This window comes from Gadus morhua, chromosome 1 (genome assembly GCF_902167405.1).
Source record: "Gadus morhua chromosome 1, gadMor3.0, whole genome shotgun sequence".
NCBI classification, from domain to species: domain Eukaryota; kingdom Metazoa; phylum Chordata; class Actinopteri; order Gadiformes; family Gadidae; genus Gadus; species Gadus morhua.
Genome location: NC_044048.1, coordinates 24484922 through 24511068, shown reverse-complemented (window position 1 = coordinate 24511068; position 26147 = coordinate 24484922). Strand labels below are relative to the sequence as shown.

The following is a 26147-nucleotide window of genomic DNA, read 5'->3' as shown; positions in this document are numbered from 1 at the left end:
GTGTGTTTTATTGGAAATGCGGACAAATATTCGTTCACAGCAATGAGGATGTCACAGCATGCCATAACAATTCGAGTGGTATATCAGTAACACACTCAGGCCTATATGGAGATGTAACAAGTTAGTTGCACCTAAAGAATCATGATTACATGTGAGACAGCTGTCATCTACCTGCTTTCTAAACTATCTTTCTTTTATTAAAATGGCAGGTACTTACAGGTCAAGCCCTCCTTTTATTCCACATCCCCCGTTATTGTTTTTCCTCGGACATTAGGTAATCCAGCAGTGGTGCCGAAGCCCTTTAGCATTATAAAAACAAGACAAACACCCAACATTTACATTTCTATTAAATATTTACATGTACTACTGGCATACGTAAGGTTTGAGTGGTCAGTTAGTTTCATGGCCATTGCATTTGATTACATATGCATCCAACTGTGGAATACAATGCTGTCTCGACAAAGAATGATAAACCAATACACTTTACACAACTTCATTTCATAAGCCCTCCACTGGGAATCGATCTCTATTGATTGATGAAAGTCTATCGTAACTCCCCCCTCAGGTGCCCCTCGCTCCCTCCCTCCCTACAACCCGAACACAAAGGAAACGTGTTACAAGAAAGTAATTTATTACACAAACCAAACCTAGTTTACAAATACAGTTTCCAGTCCTGTGCGTGTGTAGTCTAGTATGAACAAACCCACATTGTATATTTACAGACTTATGCATTCAGCTTTGTTTTTCCTGTTCCATTTCACAAAAAAAAGTAAAAATACAATAAAAGCATAAAAGGAATTTGTACACGACAAGGAGACTTACGCTTTCTTCCTATTGTCTTTATTCGTCTAGTTTGGGTTCAAAATAAAATCCTATACAGCAATTGTGGTCCTAACCAAGTTGTAGACAGGCAGCAGTGGCCCGCCTTTATCCTTTCTGCCCAATACCAGCATTTGGCAGGGATGACTGATGGGGTCCAACAACCTAATGTAGATGAAAAAAAAGCCTAAAGTAATAAAATTAAAAACAAGAACAAAGCGAAAACATTAGCAGTCCACAGTCTTCCACCTCCCAATCTTAAATACTGATAGACAACATATTAAAGATATATCTTTTTTTTTTTAAAGAAACATAAAAACAAGAGAAGGTTTCTAGAACTGTCCTCCACCTGGGCAAAAGGCAGGAAGAACAGGAGAAGGAGACGGCTCACAGGTGTTCTGATGGTAAGGAGGGCGGGGGAAATTTTTGATGAATCACATCTAGGAGAATAGCTTCGGTAAAGCCTGTGTGCTTATTTGGTACGCAGATCAGGCAGCAAAGCCAGACAGGAATCACACTCGACTCAATTCAAGGCTTGGAATCAGATGTCTACAACGAGGGAAACCTGAAGGGTCACACGGGCCAATCAAATTAAATTTTCATCTGGGTGCCAATGCAGGTTGGTTGGTATAGTCAACGAGTAAACTAACCAAGTACAATCATAATAGATCAATAGATAGGTGGCAAATGTCCTAGACGTTAACAAATTATAATTACTGAATGGATAGCAAAACCAGCTATCATCCATTTTCCCTTCTCCACAACCAGTTAAAAAAAAGAAAATGACAAAGTAGTTCCTTAAAAGGAAAACACAGGTCTCGGATGTCGCTGATGAGGTCATGGTGTGTGATCATGCTCATACATGTAAACACGCTTGTCTCCTGTCCTGGTTCTTCCTCCTAGTGGTGTTGGTGGGGGGGGGGGGGGGGGGGGGGGGGGGGGGAGAGCGTCGTGTCAGGTGCCCCCGGTGGAGCGGAGCACCAGCAGTCAACTTTGTGGAACAGGGAGAGGAGAGCGGAGCCGACTGCCAACAGCGTATATGGAACGGGTTGTACCATGCAGGGTAGCACAGTTGTACTGCAGTTTAGGGGTGGAAAATGCTTGTTTTCCCCCTCCCACCCACACTTGTTTACTTGCCAATCCAGGGGCAGTGAATTCCCCAAACCCCATTCTCTGCCTTCGTCACAGCTTTAATAGACTTTCTTAACTCGATGTGACCTTAAAAACAGAACAGCTAAAATTATCTTTCTCTCTTTAAGAGGCTGGTTGGAAGGAATTTAAACTGCCAGTAGCCCAGGGACACATATACTACTGGTTTACAGTGGGTACCCATTGGCAGTGTGGCTCCGTCCCTCCCCCTCCGTCCAAGGTCTATACAGCCATCCCCAACCTCCCACTCTCTCTCCCTCCCTCCCCCCAAGTGCTCAGGGGAACCCAGGTCAAACCCCAAGTCCAATATGTCAGCCATGTTACGGCGGAAGTCACTTTTTTAGCACTTTAGACCCACCCACCCACGTCCATCTCCCATCATCCCAAAGTCCCCGCATGAGCCCTGGCTGCGCGTCACCAGCCCAGGGTCGACAAAGAGTCCAGCGGCGAGTCCACTTCTACAGCAGAAGACACTTGGTCTTCTGCTTGCCGCGACGCGCCTGCAGCGCCGCCCTGGTGGCCATCTCGAACACCTCCCGCACGCCGTCCTTGGTCTTGGCCGAGCACTCCATGTAGCCAAACGCTGCGATCTTATTGGCCATGTCCCGGCCCTCTTCTGGCTTGACTGGCTCCTATTGGACAAAAGATACAGGGTCATATGAAACCTATATCGCCATCCACTGACTAATCGTGTTCCCTACAGTTGCTGTAGAATACACGATCACAACGATGAGGATGCAGAAGGATCCAGGAGGGTGCTAAAATTCAAAAAGTTGTAATTGTATTTCTGATCAATTCTGGGTTGCAACATCATAGGTTTTAATAGCAACACTGAAGCGTTGTCCCCAGACATCGCCAAGCCGGACAGCCTGGGCCCCGTGTACCTGTTTCATCTTGGCAAGTTCCCGGCGGGTGTGGTCGTCGTTGCGCAGGTCCTTCTTGTTTCCCACGAGGATGATGGGAACGTTGGGGCAGAAGTGCTTCACCTCAGGGGTCCACTTCTCTGGGATGTTCTCTGTGTGGGCGGGAGATGGGGGAGGTGGTTACAGGAGAATCAAGTGGACCGCAGCGACAGACAAAGTGAAGAGCAGCACTACCGCTAGTATTTGGCATAGGCTCGCAACTTTTTTAATCTCGTCGCCTGAAAATCTGCGTGATCACGTTGCATTTCTGCGGCAACCATCTGCAACCAACTAAGAGTGTGCAAATATCCCAATTGGTTCAATTTACATTAACAAAACTAGGTTTTATCGCACTTTTTATGTAAATATTTTTTCATGTAAATATAATTGGCAACCTCAATTCTTAGGGTTGGAAGGACATCCTTCTTGGAAGGAAAGCCTTCCAACCAATGATGATGAAAACTATAAAGATGAAATTCCATTCAATAGAAACTGAGTGAGACTAATGCAGTGCAATATTTGATACTCGAAGCAGGTTAAGGCCATGGAGGATATGAATACTTCATGATATAGAAGAGCAATTACATTCATCTTAAATTAGTTTAAGGGGTACAATTAAGCATTCAATTAAGATAAGAGTCCTCCAAGACAATATTACCAGATAAGCCAGCCTCAATCAAAAGCACTTTAATCTGTATATTTACTCCATGACAAATTAGACCTATGTCAGTTGCTTTGGATTGATTTGTGCCAATTTATTGCGCTTGAACTTTGACTATAGTTACCCATTTATACAATGTTCAATTTAGCTTGCTGCCATTTACTCTTCGGTTGAGGTAAGAGAACGATAACGAAGGCCTGCTTCCAAATAAGGAGATCCTTCTGTATATTGGTTTCACTGTCTTCTGATTGGTCAGCTGAGAATCTACTGGTTTACGGCTGAACAAACATTTCCGTGAGATTACAAATGGCATATGTTGCAAAAAATGACCCAACTGTAAAAAACTAAGCACAAAGTGACAATAATATCTCCTCTTCTAATAAGGTACAGACAGTGTTTATAATGTACAAAGTAATTAGTTTAAACTGAATCCCTACCCATTTTCTTATCATTCTGTGATATTAGACAGGGAAAGGAGATTTGATACAATTCTGCGCAGTGTTATGTGAGTGGGTGTGCCCAATGCTGTTCCTCTTTCAAGAGCTGAAGTCATACTTTATGAAACCGGATGTGTTCGCACAAGACACAGACCTTAACTCACATGCACAATAAACGACTTTGATTCAAATGCACATGACTCATGCAAATATTCCAGGGAGAAACAGCACCAGAGGGAATGCCGGGTTCAATATTTAATACACATCTTTGGTCGGACGATTGTGCCTTTTATTTGTTTGGAAAAGTAACATCCTCAGTAAGATTTTTTTAATGTTCTTTGCCCCAAATAGCTGGCAGTTGAAAAACGCCAAGCTAACAATTGTATTGAAACACACGACTGTAGCGATACACAAAAGCTGGTGAAACCGTTAATGCAGTGTTCCACTTCCAGAACACACCAACTATGGGGCTCAGCTCCTTGTTTGAGGAGCACAGCGGGGGAAAGAGAGGCAGTGTGGGTGGGTGGGTGGGTCGGGGACTCACCCAGACTGTCTGGGCTGTCTATGGAGAAGCACATCAGGATGACATCTGTATCTGGGTAAGACAGGGGCCTGAGCCGGTCATAGTCCTCCTGTCCAGCTGTATCCCACAGAGCCAACTCCACCTGACAGACGCACAGCAAGACAAAAGAGGGAGAGACAGGAAGAAGACGAAGAATTACGATTAACAGCGTTTCCAATGCACCACACTCACAATCTAAAAATGGACATTTAGGCTAGCTTGCCATAGAAAACCTTGGCCTTCCATCACACACACACACACACACAACATGGGGCAGGACAGAATTAAACCAGAGGTCATTATCTCACTGAGGGACGGCAAGCTAAAGACGGAAACAGAAACCAGGACATTCGGAGTGGCGCTCCACAGGAAGGAGGCGTCAGAACATACTCTGCTGCACAGGAGCCCAGAAATCACTCAGGCCCATCAAGAAAACTGCATGTCCCATATTCCCCATTTAATCCATAAAGAGGTCGGGGCCTGTGGGCCGACATCACCGATGACTTTTGGGTAATGTAGTGAAAGATACATATCGGATTATTATCAGATTATCACGTACGGTGGGGTCTTGCCGTCTTCGACCAATTTGAGTGCTTCGATGTCAAGAATTTTAAGCGGGTCGCTTTTAATCTTTGCCAAAGGGGCTAAACCAGTCAGCCGGCTCTGACAGCGCTCCCATGGCCAAACTACATTCCAGGCAGGGCAGATAACTACTTCTGATAATGACACACCTATGACATGCCAGCATGACTTTGTTTCTTTGTACCCGACTGTAGCTACGTAGTTAAGGACATAACATAACATAGTTGTGGCAGACGAGGAACTTAGAATTCAATAATACACTGGCCATCAACTACTAGGGCGGACTCACCTGTTTGCTGTCCACCTCTATGTCGGCCACGTAGTTCTCGAACACGGTGGGCACGTAGACCTCGGGGAACTGGTCCTTACTGAAGACGATGAGCAGGCAGGTCTTGCCGCACGCTCCATCCCCCACGATCACCAGCTTCTTACGGATGGCGGCCATGGCTGTGGAGGGGAGAGAGGGAGAGAGGCGGGCAGGGTGAGCATGACCGACGACGTCCACACAGGACTCCGGCACAGCCCACCGGTTGGGTGGAAGCAGCAGGAGACAGGAAGGTCAGGAATGGACAGTGTGATTACAGCAAAGTCACGTGACTACCAGAGAACATAAGGAAAAAAACATGGACTGGTGAAATAACTGGGGGGCAAAATGAATGGAAGGGGGTTGTGGATGTTACTTCTTTCCAAACTGAGTGTGCCGCTTCTCAGAAGGCCTATGAGGATGTAACGGAACATTAGGTCACTTTTGTAGGTCATATCCGACAACAACATGAAAAGTCTTGACTACTTCATGCTTCCAGAATGTATGATGTATGGCTGAAGGCTACTCAAGACCATAAAAAAAAATACTCTTACTAAACTAGAATTAATTCCCCCTGCGTTTTGGATAGCTAAAAACAATTATTCCGTAAGGAGAGGTTGCGTGCCACTGAGCACATCGAAAGCCTTATTATGTTTAATTATTGAGAGTCATTAATGAATTCACTATAACACTACCCCCGTGCACAGCCTTCTGTTCACCTCCCCAAAAGAGAAAGCGCATTTGATGAGCCAGTCTAAAGACTGCGTGAAATTCAGAGGCAGATCCATCTTGCATAACGGCATGCATTTCGAAGTTAAACAGATCATTAGTGCCCTGATAAACCACGTGATTTGACGAGGAAATCCGTGTGCTAGCACCGTGTTGGCGTGATTTAGACCTCAACGGAGGTTGATGTTTTGAGTTATTGTCAGAGACAAACAACAATTTGCAGTCGTGGTACTCCAAGTTACAAATTATGGGTGAAAAATGTACCCGAGAATGTCTTGTTGGTTTGAATAGCTGAAAAGGACGAGGGTGGAAATGACGCTCAGCCAGCCCAGCTAACCATTTCACGGTGTCTCTGTGGTGATGACTCTTGTGTTTCTGTGCAGCTTATTCTGATGCGCGGTTACTGGGAACACACGGAAATAGAAACTGATGTGAATGTTCCAGCGAGACTTCAGCCCCGTGCGGTGGTAAATAGTTACAGCCCGGTGACGTGCTCATGTGGGTGAGAGGGAGGTTGCTCAACTGACTGAGAAAGGAGAAATGAGCATTCGGAAGATGAACGTTTGTGTGTGTGCTCTTGTAGCTCGAGAACGATTCTGGGCCGATTGCTTTGCCTCATTGGTTGAGCTCGGTAGCGGGACAATGGTATTGCAACAGGAGGAATTGGTTTAATGTACTGGTACTGCTATTGAGAGTACGGCTACAGACGTCACGTTTCTCATTATTTTCCAGATGGATGGATGAGATTTTCAATTAATGTCCAAATCATTTAGTACATCAGAATGATGATGAAAAATAATGACGAATGCCCATTACAAATGACCAGAGGCGTAATAGCCTGTCTGATAAGCATTCCTAAAGCAATTACTTCATAATGATCTGATGCAGAGAAAAGCACCAGTGTAGCCGTTTGGTATTTGACTTGATAAATGTCTAATGCCGAAATGTGTATCAATGAATGATGAACGCTTCAGCATTGATTAAGGCCTTTGAGAATATCAAAGACTTCAACATATGCCAGCAGGCAGTGAGCTCCAAGGACGGGGCTAGGAGGGGGGGGGGGGGGGGGGGGGAAATGGGTGCAGTTTAGACATGAGCGATGTGTCATGCTCTAGAGAACTGCCTGTGCGCAGGAACACACACCTGGGGTGGTTTGCAAGTCTCATCGCAGAGCCCTACCCTGAAGAGATGGCCACAGGGCTTAAGTTTATAGCCGTACCGTACCCCCCCCCCCCCCCCGAGCCCAAAAGATCAAGTGTTGACAAACTCTGGCCTGGCAACAAATCAAAGCCAACCTCAACAGGCGGAGGAAAGGCTCTAGCACGGACGCCATTCAGACAAAACAAACAAGAAATGGCGGAGAACCGAGGCCGAAACAGGAAAGGCTCCGTATAGCCATACATTGGTGTGGTACTCAAAAGTGTTATTTGTATAATCTCTGGATTTAGCAATTCGGCAGAAGTAAGGGGTGCATGTTTGCGCGGGCGTGTGCGTTGCTATGGCCACCAAATCCGACTAGCACTAATTCAAATCAAAAGACACACACACACACACACACGATTCACGACCATGTAGTCTTGGACGCGGTAAGCCGAGCGGAGATTGATCCGTGACCTCCGATGGGCCCAAACAGACGAGGGGCTCTGCACTTGCATTCCCAGAATGCCAGCGTGGCAGGGTAAGAACACATTACAACACAGAGTACATGAGGCTGGTGACCCAGCAGGCTCCTGAGCCAGGGAGGTTTGAGGACGGAATGAGAAGAATGCAAATGCGTTTTCCCCCTCGAGTGCTCAGGGACATGTCGGCAAATGCGTAAGAGATTGTCGCACAGACGAGAACCGGTTTAACGTCTCTGAATACGTTCCGTCAGTCCCTAGCGAATAAACAGTACACAAAACTGTAGGACACGCTTGTGAGGCTGAGGGGTTGGAGCTTTTTCTTTGAGTTTCATCACAACCACTGATGTTCAGAGCCAGTCCCAAAAGGAATGAATCACTGCACAGCAAACCAGGCGTTGCAATTTCAACAGAACAATAATCAATTTTAAAATAATTTATGTCTGACGCCTGCACACATCCGGAAGAAACGGCGCCCAAACTCAAAGCCTTCTTTTTGTTGCTCCCTTGTTACAAACCCACGCTTTGGCTCTGAATGCAGCCTGTCGGCAGCGTGTAAAGGCGTTCATTGTCTGCCTTGCGGAAGCTGGGAAATTAACATCCACCGCACAGATATACCACATCTCAGAGCCTTGTCAGTGTGGAAAATTAACATTGACCACTCGCTGCTAAACCTCAGAACAGTGGTGGGGTGAGGCCGTCATCAGCTTTACGCAACGCCTACGTGAGTTAGCGTCTGTGACCGTGGAGCTATTAGAGGGCTAATTATTCCACCGGTCGAGCATGGGGATGTCAGGTCAAATTTGACACACCTGTACTGACCACGAAATGATCCAAGTGGTCCATGTCGCGATGTTGGTGAACACATCCAATGTCAATGACATTCGTGGCCAGTTGTGGACGACACGGTGTTGCATTGCGTTTGACAAGATCCATTTAGTTTGAGAGCATCTGGCACATTTGCCCAAAAGGAACGCATAGCATGCACCCCTATGATTTGCCCCTAGCAGATCTGACCTAATCCATGTGGATAATGAATTCCAGGCCACCTATGCAAATCTCTGTTAACCCCTGCAAATACCCCGTTGTACTGGTGGGCCGCAAGTATGGCACAGTCCATTCCTTCCTATACAGTTGATTAATCTCAGTTGAGGTCTGCACATCAATTTACAGCCAACCGTGGCCGAGAGACACACGCAGAGAACCACTAGAACGAGTAGGGGACTACGGAGATGAACGAGGGACAGTGTATCAGAAACGATAATATGGAGCACCAAACAAGATAGGGAGCAGAGGAAAATGATGAGGAATTTAAGATAGAATGAAGATAAGAATGATGGAATGGGACTAGGGAGAGAAGAGAAAAAAGTCAAGGGGAGGCAGCCATCTTGTCAATGTGCTGATTTGATGCCTTTATCTGGACAGAGCAGAGTGCGAGTGATCGGTTGATAAAGGCAATGGCCCGGAGGCCGGAAATAACAAAGCAGACAAGACCTTCAATGGGAGAGGACACTCACTATGATGGCTCTGTCAATCTCCCTGTCAATTGCCCTTGCCAATGGGTGCATTTGATTTATGCCCTGGGCGTGAGTGGAGCATGAGCTGATTGTGTCTGAATTACAAAAGGTGATTTTTCTTTTATTCGTCGTTGCTACCACAACTTCAGCTTGCGAGTCAGGGTTCATCTTGTAGGGTAACTAACTATACACACACATGCTTATGTGTGGCATTCAGCACTTAAACCCACAGTAGAGCATCTGGATAATTACAAAATTCAGTTCAACCACGATTAAAGGCATGCAATCCGTTTCGTTCCTGTGGTTGAACACTTGATATATTTGGTTCATTTAATGCTGATTTCATCTGAAAGTACTTTATCAATTCCTACCTTATCAATGTTTAACAAACACATACGTTTTTATAGATACACCTTAATGTAAATGACACAAAAGCACATAGTTCAAGTTGGCCTTAGCACAAACCAAATGTCAATGACCTAGTTATTCATCACAAATGATGAACAGCCTAAATGAACAAAATGGCTAATAAAAAACAATAAATACAAAAACAGGTCAATGACTTATAGCTTTGCTTGGTCAGCGTCACTATATATGGGAAGTGGCCTGGGGCTTTTCAAGCAGCACAAGACACCATTTCCAGTTTGATGTTCTCCCTCATCTGAGCCTCCACTGTTTGGTGAGAGACTTTTAACCACCTAGCTACTGGGTGGGTCACACCAGAAAGATGGCGTCATCACATCGGCAACAGATGGCTAGTGTGTCCGCAGTGGAAGAAAGGGTGGGTGGCCCCGATCCAAACTAAACAAGCCGAGCGGCACATAATGTACAGTACTGTTAGAAGAAGCGAGGGCCAAATTTCAAACCGCCCAAGTTCAATATGAGACTTATAGGAAAAATAAATTTCACAATTCTTGCTTTTCCGTTATTGAAACTTTGGAAATGATTATTCCTCTATAAAAAAAAAAAAGGCAGGCTATGTTGAGTTTATTCTGTCACTTACAATGGTTAACGCAATGCTTTCCAACAATAGGCCAATTATATACTGACAACACTGTTTTGGAAGATTAGTCGGGGAAGGCGTAATAAGAGGCGTTAGTGTTGAAAAACGTTATGGTTTAGTAACGTTGGCTCTTCGAAATAGATCCGCTTCAATTTAGCAAAACATAACTTTTGCTTTCGCTTCACAAATCCTAGAGACCTCTTTATGAACACTAACCAACCGGTTAAGATTTGGCGAAACGAAGCGATGTATTCACAGCACAACACTTGAGTCTTCACCGCGGCAGCAGCGAGCCCACGGTCGCACAGAGTGCGGAAGCGGCGCTGGAGCCGACGTCGGACTGGGCCAACTTGACTGGCTTATCGCGTTAGCGCTTAGCATCGCTAGCATTCCACCGTTCAGCGACGTGGACAACTTTACACTGATTCCCCAATTCCACCCATAAACCAGTCATTGGTAGACACAGCTATTGTTTTCGATCCCCGAGTGAAATATTTGAACAGTAGTTTACCTGAAGTCTTTTAGGGCAAGGAGTCCGGTATTCCAGCGTTGGGTCGCTCTGCCGATCACTCTAGTCGCAACTCCTCGAGCCTCCAACCGATACAATGAACTACAACACGGGTGCGCGCAGCAAGGGTATGTAGTGGAGGGGGGAGGGGTGTCGGGGACGAGCATGAGCCACACCTGCGCGGGCACGCCGAGTGAAGCGACTTGTTCACTGTTGGCCTAATCATGTGTGGAGATGTGCTTTTGAGAGTACATTTGAGCCCAACACATCGTCTATTTTTTACGAGGTAAGTGTCATTCAAGGGTGTTTTCAAAGGACGAACCAGAGGTTGCATTGTAATTGGAAAACAAATGTTACTAGAACCGTTACATGACATATTGTCTTTGAATGGTCAAATAAAAATAAAAGAGTGACACAATACCTTGCATCTTTTCCATCAGCAGGGTGGTCTAATAGCCTATCAAGAACCAAATCTAAATAGACAAAGTGTAATTTATATACAATACGTGCAATGTGGGTTCTGCATTAATAATAGGCCTAGTAGAGCCATTCAAGACATGCTTTATATATTTCAAGCAAAAGGTTTCCTTTATTAAAGTTGACATATTTGACCCAAATTCATGATATATATTATATATATATTTTTCTTTTTTTGAGAAATTATTTGCGCGCAGACAACTACGCTGATTTTCCCGGACCTACTACTCCCCCTGGCGGTCATTTCTAGTACTACACCAGTAATAAAACAATTACGCCAACATGACCATTTCCATAAAGATAAGAAAGCGCATTCAACCGCACCTTCCTTGTATAATGTTTACGATATACAAACATTGCACTTCATTGTACCGGTTTTCATATTTATGAAATACTCATAGGCCTACTTATTTGGGTACCTCTTTGGGGGATGCCATGTTGTTTCCAAAAACCAGTTTCCTAACTTTTGCTAAGTTTAATATTATTCATCGCGTGTTCAGCGAAAACACAACAATTCCTCATCCATGGATTTTTCATATAAATTTTATTGATTGGCGACATCCTAAACAACATTGGATAGAAACTCGGGGGGAAGCCATCTCAAGTTTAAAAATAATCCATTTGTTCAACAACGCAGTCGACAACATCGACTTGCTGCCCGGGTTTCCTTTCATTGGACCGCTAGCGTAACCCTGCGTTCACACCAAAAGATGCATTTGCTGCCCGAACGCGTTGACGCCTGAGTTTTGCGGCGCGTCAAATCAAGTTTTGCGGCGCGTCAAATCAAGTTTTGACGCGCGTCAAACTTTTGACGCGCGTCAAAAGTTGAAATATTTCAACTCGAGCAGCATTTGACGCGCCACAAAATACGTGAACGCGCCCTTCGCCCGTGCCCGGCAGCGGGCACGGGCATGCCGCGCCGCAAATCAGATTTTGACGCGCCGCAAATCAAGTTTTGCTGCCCGTTTTCTCGGCAGCAAAGCAGCAACGCGTCTCTACATTCACTTTGAATGGGATCACGACGCGCGTCAACTTTTTGCATCTTTTGGTGTGAACGCAGGGTTACCCTGCGTTCACGTTCGTACCTAAGAGACGACAACCACGAACTTCTTGGCCGAGAGACGGCGGGGTTCTCTCCTCCATCTCCATCATCACCTTCATCATCATCCTCTTCCACCGAGAGATTAGCAGCGCGTCTCGGGCATAGAATACATTTCAGGAACGGAAAACAATTCAATACAAATAAAGACTGAATTAACCCAACACCACCACTCTCTTCCTGTACCAACAAACCGCCAACACCCTTCGCACGCAGCGTTAAGGTTACTTCAGAGGGAAGAGAGGCGTGCACGTTCAAGAGAGCCGACAGGACTTTGACGGAGGTGTAGGAGCGACATCTTTGCACATATTTATTTTCGCACCAGGAATTTACAAAATAAAAAACACCCAGAACAGTATTATATTTGTGTACACATGAACACAAAACCACATCGGATTATTTCTGTGGGTTGAACATCTGAATTATAGTAGTGGATGTGCTACACACTGCACAGGCTGCGCTCGGTGGAATCTGTGCTTCTACATTTCCTTCAAAAGAAACACAAAACAAGTGATTCCGTCAGTCTAAAGATGAATTGGTTTTCCCCAGAGCTCACAGGAGCTGTGGGCTTTCTTCACTGTCATCATGAAGAGACCGTGCATCTTATCACTAGTGGGAAATACAGTCGAGCACGGACAGAAACGGGGACGAAAAAAACGAAAACAATACAGTATCAATCAGTCCTGGGAAAATAATATTTCAATAAGATCATTGGTGCACATCGGTCTGTACACCTGCGGTGAACAGAAAGTTGCTTTGTGTGTTACATATTTTATATTAAGCTTTAGAGTGAGAAGAAAAAAGAAGTGTTGAAAGATCACCTAAAACAAAATGGAGATAGTGAGATATTTAGGCAGACGCTTAACCGTTGATCGACAAAAAAAGCAGGGATCAATCCAGTCCTGGCGGATGGGATCCAGTCCAGAGTTTCTTTTCCACCACTCGAAATCTTTGGGTAAGACCCAGACAACAGACCACAGCCAATACACGCAAGCTGCTGGCCTGTAGTAGTCCGATGCCTGGTTTTGTGTCTCCAGGCTTCTGGTTCACATCGGATGCCTGATCCGTTTAATTTAAGGATTGTTTTCTCTAAACGTAGCACGCCGTCCACACTTTCGCAAACCAAACCCAAATGCCTTACTGCAGCTGCATGACTCAGTTAGCGAGGACGAGAGCTGGTTATTAAAACACATGTTTTGTTTACAGCTGGGGAATCTGAAATTCAGAGTCTCTTATTGGCTGGCACTGGGGGGGAAAAAACTCAATGAAAAAAATAAATGCTGTCTAACCATTTAGTCATTTATTTGAAAAAATTGGAGAGAAAGAAGAGATCTTGCATACGTCTTCTGGTTGGTTCGGGGCCGTACGCAGGGACTGGGAGATTGCAGAAGGGTCTGTGATAGCATACAGGACGGTGAGCCGGAAAACACATCGACCCTCCCCCGCCCATCCGAGTCGCCACACACAAGTAAACAGTGTCTCAAGCTCACTGGGATGGCATCCATAGCCATAGCGGTTAGGTAGGAGCACTCGGGTCTGCGCTAGTGTGTGTGCATGTATGCATGTGCTTGCGTGTGTGACCCCCCCGCGTGCAGGTGAACGAGTCACAGACAGGGGCGTGTTTCCAATAGGTGGTTACTAGTGTTCAGTCATCGTCTGTCGTCAAATCGTATAAATATCCTCTTCAAAAGCTCTAGCGAGCCCGTTCGAGGGCGCCGTTGTGTGTGTGTTTGTGTGTGTGTGTGTGTACGGTTAAGATCTTGAGTGTGCGTCCTCGAAGCTAATGATGCTGGACTCTGGGTGCTGGACGCCGGCCTGGGACGCCGCCCCCGCGAGGGAGGTGGAGGAGGAGGAGGACAGGCTCCCGCCGGCTCCTCCTCCTCCCCCTAGCCCCGGCTTGGTGGCGGCGGAGGAGGGCTCCCGACCTCCGCCGCCCAGGAGCGGCTGGGTGTCCGTGCGGACCTCGTCGTCCTCCTCGTCCTCCTCGTCGTCCATGCTGGGCCAGGCGGACTGGTCCTCCACGCGCTTCAGACGCTCGTTCAGGGCCTTCAGCGCCAGCTGTCTGTAAGGGGGGGGGAGACAGAGAGACACGGGGAGAGAGAGAGAGAGACACGGAGAGAGAGCCACGGGGAGAGAGCGAGAGAGAGACACACACAGAGAGCGAAAGAGAGACACACAGAGAGAGCGAGAGAGAGACACAGAGAGAGAGAGAGAGAGAGAGAGAGAGAGACACACAGAGAGAGCGAGAGCGAGACACAGAGAGAGAGAGAGAGAGAGAGAGACACACAGAGAGAGCGAGAGAGAGACACAGAGAGAGAGCGAGAGAGAGAGAGAGAGAGAGAGAGAGAGACACACACAGAGAGAGCGAGAGCGAGAGCGAGAGAGAGAGACACACACAGAGACAGAGAGTGAGAGAGACACAGAGACAGAGAGTGAGAGAAGCAAATGTCAGATGGATCTCATCATGGAACAAAACCTCTTGCCACAAGGCCCCCTGAGGTCATACAAAACCCTGCAGGCCCCTCACCAGCAACCTGAGTCAAAGCAATTACCTCTCCCGGGGCAGATAGGTTCTGCCCCGGGCCAGTTAGGACAGGCACCTCTACTGCATAATCCCGAGATCCCTCCTAATGCCATGGTAATGGGAGGGTAGAGGTGCGCCAGCTGGCATAGAGGCAAACAATCTCTGGACTTTTGTTTCAGCTCCCATGGGGTAACAAAGACCAGAGTCAGATGGTAGACAAGCCCACAGCCAATAAGGAAGGGGGAGAGAAGACTTCCTCCCTGTGGGAGATCTGGATGGCTGACGGTTACGCCGCAATTCAGACCAACCTGTATTTCCTACTCTGGATTGGGTTGTGTGCTTGGTTGTGTTAAGTTTTAGAAGATTATATTACTGCAACCAAGAAAACGTTTTACAAACATTGCGCTTAGAGGGTCTCAACGAATCAAGATCAAGACCAACGCGTGGCAGAGTTAAGTCACTAATAGGCTTACATCCCCAATTAATTAATGGATGTGGGGTCTGGAGTGAGAGAGCGAGAGAGTATGTGTGAGGCGGATACAGAGTGAGAGAGAGAACTGTAAGTCCGCCTATAATTGTTGTTTGCTTAACAATGGATGAACGAGAGGAGAGGACTGACAACCTCACTAACCACAAACACACACTCATAACTAAGAAGCCACTTAGGTACACACCATTAAGGATATACACCTCCTTTGGAAAACAACTGTACAAGCTAAACCATTATTTGGTCAAGCCATGGATTTGATTGACGCGTGTGTATTTACACAAAATGTTGCCCACGGTTGTCGGATTTAAACATAAGTTGCACGTTATCACTTACACTCTTAAATTCTGTGGGTTCTTAGTAACTATACCTTGCAGAAATGCAAAGGTCTTCATTGGGGCTTATAATAACAACATACATGCGATAACCACTTTGGTTGAATAACAAATGCGTATACTTTAACACACACACACACACACACACACACACACACACACACACACACACACACACACACACACACACACACACACACACACACACACACACACACACACACACACACACACACACACACACACACACTAAAAAACATAATGAAAACTACTGTATAAAACCCTCAAAAAAGACATGACCGGGTTTGAGAGTCAAGTTTACTACCCTAAACAAGTTAATATAGCAACTACTACTTGTGGGACAACACTGCATCTTTCCATCTATCTATCCGATACACTCTCCCTCACACTCTCCCTCACCCTCTCCCTTTCTCTTTCACATACTCCCTTTCTCCCTCCCTCTCAAACCATCTCCCTCCCTCCATAAACACTCAATCCCACACTCCCCCTCCCATTGCACTTACCTCCTCAATCGTTCTCTCACTAGTCCCTCACTCTCACCCTCTACCCAACTCTCACCCTTAAAATAATTAATACTTTCTCCTTTACTCCCTCCCTCTCAAACTGACGCTTTCTCTCCCTCAGGATTTTTTTGGAAATTGTTCCTTTTCCATAGAGTGTGATCGGGAGGAGCGTACATAGAGGGGGGGGACATGCAGCCAATGACGGGCAGGATTCAAACCCGGGTCGCGGCGTTCAGGCCTGAGCCCATATGGTACGCGCCCTATCAGGTGAGCCCCCGGGGGCGCCCCCTCTCACTCACTCTATCCCTCTCTCCCGCTCAGCCACCCCCCTCCACCCACCCACTCACTCACCGTCTCCTCTCGGCGTCCTGGGGGTCCGTGCCCGGCAGGCTGATGGTGATGGAGGAGGGCGCGCCCACGTCGTAGCGCTTCACCATCTTGCGGCACACCCGGGCCTTGACCAGCATGGCGTGCACCAGGCCGGCCAGCAGCCCCACCGCCGGCTGCAGCACCTCGGGGAAGAAGCTGGCGAAGGCAAAGTGGTCTGACATGTCCCCCCGGCCGCGGCTGTGGCGCTGGTAGAAGCGCAGGTAGACCCAGCCCGACAGGGCGCCGTAGCCGTAGGCGGCCAGCGGCGCGGCGTCCTCCAGCAGCCCCGAGAGACGCAGCATGGCCAGCAGGAGGAGGGCCAGGGCCGGGGCCGCCTTCAGCCTCACCTGGAGGGGGGGGGGAGATATGAAATAATGCATGTGTATAGAAATAAAACATTCATGATCCATTAGTGATCCACGATGTGCCTTATTCACTTTGCGGCCATCTTGGTTTTCAAGAGGTGACATGATGTTATACCACCAGGTGTGAGTAAGATTAGCCGTTACTGCCTCTGCTGACATCACAAGAGGGCGTGTCCGCTTGTAACGGCTAATCACACTCACAGCTGGTGGTATAATATGACACCTTTAACACAAGCAAGGTGGAGGGAACTGAAGTCCCAACCCCCCCCCCCCCCCCCCCCCCCCCCCCCGCAAAGCTATTGTTTAGAACCCAGATGGACCCAAGAGACAACAGGGTCGATGTAGCTGCACTTTTACCTCACTCACTTCTTCACATTTTGCCCTTGATAACAGATTTACAATGTCGTCAAATGACATTCCAGCATTGATAAGAAGGGGGGAGGGGCGGGGGAGACATTAGAATAGCTCGGATTACTTCATAATAAGTCTTCCACCCGCTTTTCCTGAGGCTTTTACTATGTGGAATGTGCTCCGCAAAACAATGTAGTGTGCTCTGAAAGAAGCCATAGAGTTCAGCTTTGTGATAACTTGACTTACAAGATCATGTCTGCGCAATAGCCTGACAGAGCCCTTAACTTTTATTTGGATTGGTTAATCAAGTGATTTATTTGCATTTTCACTACACACGTGACGACACGCAATTTGTGGTCTGGTCCACACAGACGTTATCTCCCCATAAGGCTTGTGTGAAACTGGAAGGCCTGTTCAAAACACAGCGGGGACAACTAGGTATGTTAGGAAATCATATGAGAGTTTGTTCATCCGGTTTGTGAAACCAGTGTTGAGGTTTTTCACACAGTGCTCCATTGTTGATGGTGAAAAATGTAGTCTCGAATGTACTTGGACGCAACTGAATGGATGATTGACATAACAACCTACTAAGCTACCAGTTGGACTGTGCCAAGTGGTAAGCTGACCTTCCTAATACACCTGAGTGGACACTGAGAGAGAGAGTGACCATTAGCCAAATAATGGAAGGTTTCACCTCCCTTTTGACCCACGGTCAGTCTCTGGAGCTTGGCCACAATCGCCTGTTCAGGACGTTGGTAGTACAAACACTACCAACTGCACTATCTTGTAATAACAGCAACAATGTGAATAGTTTTAACAAAGGCCCCGACCAGACAGATAAGTCAGAAGGAAAAACCATCTCGCTCTATTGGGCTCCATCCTCACGGTTGCCACGGCAACTCACCTGTGGCACCCGGAGAACGGTGGTGTCGCCCATCGTCTGCTTCAGTGCCACCAGCACCCCTCCCAGGAAGGCCGCTGCCCCGTGGACGCGCACCGCAAACAGGAAGCCCAGGTCAAAGGTCGCCACGTAGGTGAGGAGGTACGAGAGTCCGGCCAGCACGCCGGCCGAGACATTGACCACGGCGAAGAAGATCAGGAGCTCCAGCGCGCCCCACAGTGGCTCCAGCAGGCGCCCGCAGGCCATGACGGTGCCTATGCTGGCCGCCACGCCCCATATGTGCACCTCCACAACCCCGTGGGTCGCAAGGGTCCAGACCCAGAAGTTAGGAGGGAAGAGGTATCCCGGGGTCACGCCAAGGGCGTACGGGGTGTCCACAGCCCATGACAGCAGGTAGAGGAGGAGCACCACCGCACTGATGGATTTCACCACCACGCTGGTGCTGGCCAAGGCGCCCAGGAAGTGTTGTCGCGCTACGGGCAGGTAGCGATTCATTGTGTGTGTGTTGGGTTGATCGGAGCTTGTTTCAGAAAAAGCAGAGGAGTAGTCTTTTGTATGTCAGAGGTGAAACACTATGACGTGGTGCTAATGACGGCATCAAAGTAAAATTTCCCCTTTTGGACTTCATTAGCCTCACGGTCTTGTAGATGATCTTACTTTGTCTCTCTCCAGTTTAGCCAGGGTTTGGCATTCTAAAGAGATGAGCTATTGAGCATAACTCAACGCTAAGTTGACAGCTGTCTGGTGCTACTAGCTACAAGTTCACTAAAGTGAGAATTAATCACAGGTCTAGACTTAAAAGGCAAACCCGGACATTCAAAGCTAAACAAATCCACCAACTCCCAGTGGACAGTGTCTGGCTAGCGCTGACAGCTAGCTAGCTAGCTTCTGGTAGCTGTCAACACAGGAGCCCGCTGACATGCAGTGGTAGAATGGGTTCAGTGTTGCTTTGGCTTTTTAGTTTATAACGCCACTGATCATCGACCAAAGTAAATGACCGATACTCAAGTAATCCTGTGGCGTTATCTCGGCCCGAAGTCCACCGGCGGAGCCCGAGGGTTTCCAGAAGCTAGCAACAGGCCTTCAAAACAATGTATCAGCGTCTCGGGAAATCCTTACAGTCATCATACGACGAATTGGTATCTCGTCAACAGATCGCGTTTACGTTGTCGAGATTCTTGTTTTTTTTATAGGCGATCGCGGGAATCCAAAATTGTTCATATCTTCTCCTGTGGCACTGTTTGAGAAATCGCACGCCGCTGAACACAAACTCAATTGCGCTATCTGCCACCGTCATCAACAATCAGGTGGCCAAACCCCGTCGAGTCACGCAGGGCTGTCTGCACCTGTGCATGCTGGGAAACGTAGTTTTAGCACCACGTCCCGTTGATGTCACTCGTGTATAAAATATCAGAACATTTAATAATATTAATATGGATATAATAAATTGTTATGGAATAACAAGGATTTCCCCATTTTTGGCTTGGTTTGTTTATTCATATGATTTTCAACGTTTGTGTTTATTAGGTGTATGAACCATTGATGGTGTTTAACACTTAAAAAAGTCATCGTTACAGGCAAATTTGTTAGAGAGGTCTACTAGACTCTCATCCCAATCCCATGTCGAAAAAATATGATTTCAAATCTCGCACACAAATTTCTTCTCAGACATGCCGATTTTATTGCAACCACGATTATTTCAAACTTAATTTACATAACATGTGATTCAGAAAATAGACAAATAACCTTTGACCCGACAACATTGCAGAACAACACAACATCAACATGATAGAGGTATCAGATAGACACATCACATTCAAACAAACATATTGCATCAAATTGCATGCTATGGTACTACACTATTACAGTAGGCTGTTGTGAACGTTCAAATTTATGTAAAATGTGTAGAGCTTCTAATATTGCCCTTTTTTGTAAAAGTTGACATTCTACATCCCCTTGCAATGTTCAGAAATGTGGAAAGGCCCCCGGAATGTGGGCGGGCCTTTCCAGTCCCTGAAATTAATTCAGGGACTACAAGTTCATAGATACGTATATTTAGAACTCACTTCATTTTCTAAGGAGGTTTCTAACCGTTCAATAGCCTCTCTTAATCTCTAGTTGGAGAATCTCAAACCTAAAGGATTATCCTGATTCTAGATCAACACATAATGTGAATAATTGATATGGGACATATCTACAATCTTTGGACCAGACCAAGTCCACCAAGATGGGTCATGAATGTGAACGATATGGAAGTCAAAAATAGCTTACAACATGCTTTAAATGTTAAGCTTTGCTAAAACTTGTACTGATAGGCACGCAACTCTCAACAGTCTGATGTAGTAAAAGTTGTGTGTGTGCCTGTGTTGTCTTAATCTGAATCCAAACATGTTTTTTTTTTCCATGGCCAGAAATTGGAAAATATTGACCTTGGGCTATTTTTGTCATACAGAACATGCTGATGAAAAACATGCCCAGGTTTATGGAAAATACAACATATTTCCAACTTCATTTCAAAAAGCACTTTTATCTGTGTGTGCTTGTGTGTGTTTGTTTTGTCTAACATTTGCAGATGTAAGCTACTACAACTCAAAATACCAGTACCAGTATAATTCAGAACATATTTCCTTTTATTTACAAAACCTATTCGATGTCATACACATCCATATCTCGACTGATCATGAACATGCTATAGCAGCCTTCACACAGAGCGACTTCTACCATCCCCATCTTAAAATGGAATTAAGACAGCTGCAGTAGTTTCCTCCGCTGAACGGATTAATATAAATAAATACGTAAAATTCAAGTAAAAAGCTGTGAGAAAAATAACGTGTTGTTGGTTCCGTAACCACTGAGCTGGCAACCACACAGTGGTTCCTCTCACTGAGAAACCTCCATGTGTATCGTATTTAGTTGAGTAGGCTGGAGCTTTATCCTTCAGCAAAGAGAATAAGGCCCACATTCAGGGAGAGACAGGGAAATTTAATACGGAAATCATAACAGGATGATCTTAAGTTTCGGTTTATTAAGCAAGTTTGTTTGCCGTGATGATATTTAATTTGTTCACATGCAGTTGATGAGTGAAAGAGTATTCTTGTAAGTTGTTGATAAATCTTTTTTGCTTTAACATACCCAGTCAGAGTAAATTTTCCCTTGCTTATATCAGAATGGAAGAAAATCTGTGAAGACAAAAGATTATGATACTAATAGCAGTGTTATTCTGTCATCCGGCATAATAAAATTTCACTACCCTCACCAGATTAATAAGAATCTAAATGGCACCCAACCCACATGTTCAAAGAAGGTTATATTTAACTGTCAAACGTTAAAGATGCTAATGAGTGAATGAGTTTACATTCTGTTATCTGAGGTTTTGAGAAAAGGGTAGGTCCGCGAGCTTGTCACACATGCAAATAACGCCAACGAGAAATATCCAAAGCATCACCCGCAGCAATAGCAAAGACGAGAAACAAAGTACAAAAATACAAAAAAACGAATGAATAAATATGCACTAATCATGATACAGCAAGACTGCCACAAATAAATACATTTGGTAAATTCAGACATTGGGGAAAAAAGGTAAACTCACATTTCAGTACATATCTCATGAACTCTAAATGAAATAAAGAGAAGGAAAACAGGAAATGTTTCGTTTTTCTGCACCAACATATTTACGCTTTCAGGAAAAAGAAACAGATGTATGGGGCATGGGGGAGGACCCATAATGAACCAGGGTTCTTGCAGTTTTCCCCAAGTAAGTTCACCGTTGTAGTAACTAGATATGCTTGTACCTCTACTTACTCCCAGTAACATCACAACTGCCACCATAACCCACTCTACAACATAAAACATATACATAATGCAGCGTAAACAGTATAACATGAAGGTGCACAGGAATACATACATGCGTGACTAATAAGTCACATACGTGACCTAATTAAAAAATATATATATTTACAAGCGACTTCTTTAGCTCCCCTGTGATCAGAGATGGTTGGCGCCTGTATTCTGTTAATAAAATGGTTACTTGGTCTGCAGAGTTACATGCATCTTCTTAGGCGCATTCAGATGAATTTAGTTTTTTTTCGGTATGACTACTTCCTTGAATATAACAATTTTGGTTTGATTTTCACAAATGATGAGATGAGCAAGGAAATCAAAAAGTACAAAACAAGAAAAACAAAACAAAACGCACAGACTGACTACACTTGACTATTAACAGATACCTGAATGAGTAGATGATGTACAGTAACACACAAGTATCTTTTTCTCGCTTTAGAACATTAAAAACATGCCACACTGTCACATAGAGCATGTTTGGGTGAAGGGATGCAAATTCTGGATTTATTTGGGGTATGAATTGATGACTTGAGGCTTCCGTGTGTTATGCATCATTATCGGTGCTGGCTACAGCAAAATCACGGGTGAGATTTAGGCCCAATCCTTTTTCTACCCCTTCAAAACAAGGGGGAGGGGAAAGGGGAAGGGGTAAGGGGTAGAAATGGGATTGGGCCTCACTATGTGTCTCCCCAGGCCTCCACATCCTCACAGTTGACATTCAGAATGATCGAGGCAGAGGTCAAGGCATTGTTTTGTTGGCTGATGCCTCTGCTATAAAGGACGTAGCCGCACAGATACTCCGTCCGACTTCACGGTGACCTGGCTTTCGTAATCATCATTCGGCAATAACATTTACTTTTTTTTGAAAAATAAATTGTAAAAAAAGATTTTATAAATATACAAAATAAAGGGAAACGAAAAATAATCGGATCTTTGCAACGTCTGACGCCATAATAGAGGGTGTGTTTTAAAAGACCGGGCTTAAAGGCGATTAAATAGGTTTACATTCGTAATTGAAGAGTTTTAAGGAAGGCTACATGGAACCCTTAGCTTAGCACAAAGCCCTTTTAACGGTTGTCGCTAAACATCTTGGCCACCCTCTGCCCACAAATAACACAACAATATGCCTGTCGTGGCAGTGCATTCATATATGCAATCGAATGCCATTCAAAATGTACTTCGTTTTTTCAAACTGCGTTAAGGTCAAAGAAATACTGAGAATCTACACTTGACGGTCACCAAACAAAACCATGACACCATGTGTTATAGATATATCACCACTAAACGGACATAACTACAGGCTAACCACAGAACTGTTAAAGGTTTTTTAACAAATCATTACATCAGTTATCTTATAGAGTCATTTACCGCACCATCAGCACTACTGTCTTCATAGACTCAGATACTTCTAAGCTTAGCAGCACATCTAGTGGCCATTTATGGGCACTACAGGCCAACACTCCGTAGTCAGTCCAGTGATAGTGTGTCCCGATTTTTCCATCTCTGCAGTGATCCATTCCATCTTCAGGTTTCGATTTTCCTTTTGTTGTGATAATCAGCATTGTGGCCAGATAGTCATTTTTAGTTCACAGCCCTCGAAGAGCAGCTGTCATTCTCCTTGTGAAGGAGCAATTTCAGCTGCCAACCCCGTGATGCCTTGCTAAAAGCATATAGGAAGTTCCCTCCTATTTTATAAGGGCTTCAAATCAACCGCAAAATGTTTAAAGACCAATGTCACGTGACACATGTCACTGTCCAATCACCTCGATGACATCATTATCATCATCGTCTTCGGAGCTACCCGTGGCACTAAGATTCCCGCCATTCTTAACCAGCACTGTGCCCCGACGGCTGCTGAAATGGGCGGAGGGAGAGGAGGGGGACGGGGAAGATGAGGAAGAGCTTGAGGCACTGCCGGGAGGGTACTTGGAGAGAAAGCTGGATCCGGCCGGGCCAGGGGTGGCAGCTGAGCCGGGGAGCCCATCGGGGTGCATCGCTCCTGGGTAAAGGCTGGCCAGGGACTGGGTGTAGGACAAGGGGTAGCCTGGAGGGAGCAGCCCCGCCATGCCAGCCACGCTGGGGTTCATCATGAACGGAGGCAAGGCGCTTACACTAGAAGTGTCCATCTCCACTGACGGCGAAGAGGACACTGACGATGAGGTGCAGAAGACGCTGTCAGAGCAGGGAGTGGATAAGGCAGAGGAACACGGCACTGTCCCGGCACTGCCTGAACCAAACTTCTCAGGGTACATCATGCAGGGTTCCCCCATTTGTCCGAGGAGATGCTGAAAGTAGGGAGGGGGAAAGGGGGAGTTTGTCCCCATGAGGAACGGGTGGCCCATGGACCCACTTAGCATGGTTGGGTTGAGGCTTAGTGGAGGGATCCCATAGCCTCCTGAGACAGGGAAACCTTGGGGAGCCAGCGAGGCTGAAGAATGCTTGTCTGGGACGGGCAGCTGGCTGGCTCGCTTATCCAGCGGCGGGGTTGTGGTCTTGCGTTTGCTGCTTGTTCTGAGGTCTTGACCCGTAAAGGCATCCATGCTAGGCTGTGCATTAGCCAAGGAGGCATTCGAGTGATGGTTAAGCATGCTAACCTTGGTCGTGGCAAGGACGCCATTGTTGTCGTTGGTTTTAGCTTCTTTGGCGCTAGCAAGGTTGGTGCTAGTGGACGAGACAGAGTCTGGCGCCATCTCCTGGGGGCCTGTGGTGCCTACAGCTGGTTCGTTAGCACGGAGCCCTGGGCCAACCGCGTAGCGCTGCAGCTCACTGATGATATCCTGGCCGTCGGGCGAGACCGGGGGGACTTCCACATTACCGCCATTGTTCGATACTTCTTCTGCTGGCTTTCGGGCATCTGAGCAAAATACAAGTAGAGAAACATTATAAGAATTTTGAGTTTTTATAAAGTCCTCCTGGCTACAGCACACCAGGCCACCAGGTCTCCAGTTTGCAGTGATCTTATTCTAGGGCGTGACCACATGATCTCTGAACCTCTCCATTTCAAAGATCTACCTTTACCTTGGGATGTAGAGAGGTCTTCAGCGCCCTTGAGCTTGTTGGCAGCCCTGATGGCATAGATGCGACCATCGCCGGTACGGATGTATGCACCTGACAATGGGACAGAGTGAAGAACGTTTGCTTGTGTCAAGAAATACACTATCATTTTGTTGCATATTTTTGTATCCTTGCAATCAAATGACCAGCAGCCACTCTGTATCAGTATTTTATTTTCTTAAGTTACCTGCTTAGATTTGAGTCAATCTTACTTTTCTTTTTAATTAATATTTAAAAACATGTTTCAGATGTCCAAGGCTAACCTTTGGTGCCCCTGATCACGTGAATGCTCTCCCCGGCACCGATCCGAGCCTGGACATTTGCAGAGCTGTTGGTTCCAGGAATGACAATGTCTAAAAGAAAACAGAGCAATCGTATGAGAAGATGTACTGAACTGATCCCTAGAACTAAGCGTACTAACCAGTTCCTTACCACCAACCTCCTCCTTTAGGCAGACCACTTATCAAGACTATTGTCTTGATAAGCCCTTCCGCAGGCCACTTCATAAGCTAACAGGTTGGAACGGCATGACTTTGACACAAGCGCCACAATTTACAGAAAAGCTTCTGTGTCATCGGAAAGAATAACTATAAAAATATTACACTCACCAAAAACTTTTTTTTTTTAAATATTTGTATTGTACATTTCAAACTGACCACCTGCAGTACCCTTGTCGACCACAGGTTGGGGTAGACGGGTGCAAACAGTGTTTCAGCCAAGAACAACCTACCAGTGGTGGTGACGATCTTCTGCACAAACACCCCGGCCTTGTGTAGGTAGTTGATGGGGAAGCCCCCCAGGCTGCCCTCAGACGGGTCGCTGGCTGTGGTGTCAGCCGGCGCCTGGCAAGGCATTGTGGGAGTTGGAGTCGACTGGACCGTCTGCACGTTAGCCACGGGTTTCTCCTCCATGCGGGGCGGGGGGCGCCTGGGCAGGGAGTGGGGGGAGTCAGATGACGCACTACTCCACTAACTACTTCAATTTCATGTGCACATTTATTATTTTCTCCCCACAGTTTTTGATTTGGTG

General features: G+C 46.1%; 3 protein-coding genes across 3 annotated transcripts in view; all 3 read right to left on the bottom strand.

Moving 5' to 3' along the window:
- Positions 1 to 614: 614 nt before the first annotated feature.
- Positions 615 to 10978, bottom strand: rhoab (ras homolog gene family, member Ab). Its single transcript, XM_030340105.1, has 5 exons — positions 10796 to 10978; positions 5402 to 5559; positions 4513 to 4633; positions 2853 to 2983; positions 615 to 2600 (listed from the first exon to the last, which is right to left on the bottom strand). The coding sequence occupies exons 2-5, from the start codon at positions 5555 to 5557 to the stop codon at positions 2427 to 2429; spliced, it is 582 nt and encodes a 193-aa protein (XP_030195965.1). The 5' UTR covers positions 5558 to 5559; positions 10796 to 10978; the 3' UTR covers positions 615 to 2426.
- Positions 10979 to 12648: 1670 nt separating this feature from the next.
- Positions 12649 to 19547, bottom strand: tmem115 (transmembrane protein 115). Its single transcript, XM_030339980.1, has 3 exons — positions 18228 to 19547; positions 16590 to 16954; positions 12649 to 14430 (listed from the first exon to the last, which is right to left on the bottom strand). The coding sequence occupies exons 1-3, from the start codon at positions 18717 to 18719 to the stop codon at positions 14121 to 14123; spliced, it is 1167 nt and encodes a 388-aa protein (XP_030195840.1). The 5' UTR covers positions 18720 to 19547; the 3' UTR covers positions 12649 to 14120.
- Positions 19548 to 20831: 1284 nt separating this feature from the next.
- LOC115546668 (helicase ARIP4) overlaps positions 20832 to 26147 on the bottom strand; it is a gene marked incomplete at its 5' end in the record, with an annotated part of 15211 nt that continues 9895 nt past the window's right edge. Inside the window, 4 exon segments of the mRNA XM_030360306.1 lie at positions 20832 to 24918; positions 25083 to 25172; positions 25382 to 25471; positions 25849 to 26045. Of these exon segments, the coding sequence (XP_030216166.1) occupies positions 23813 to 24918; positions 25083 to 25172; positions 25382 to 25471; positions 25849 to 26045 (1483 nt within the window).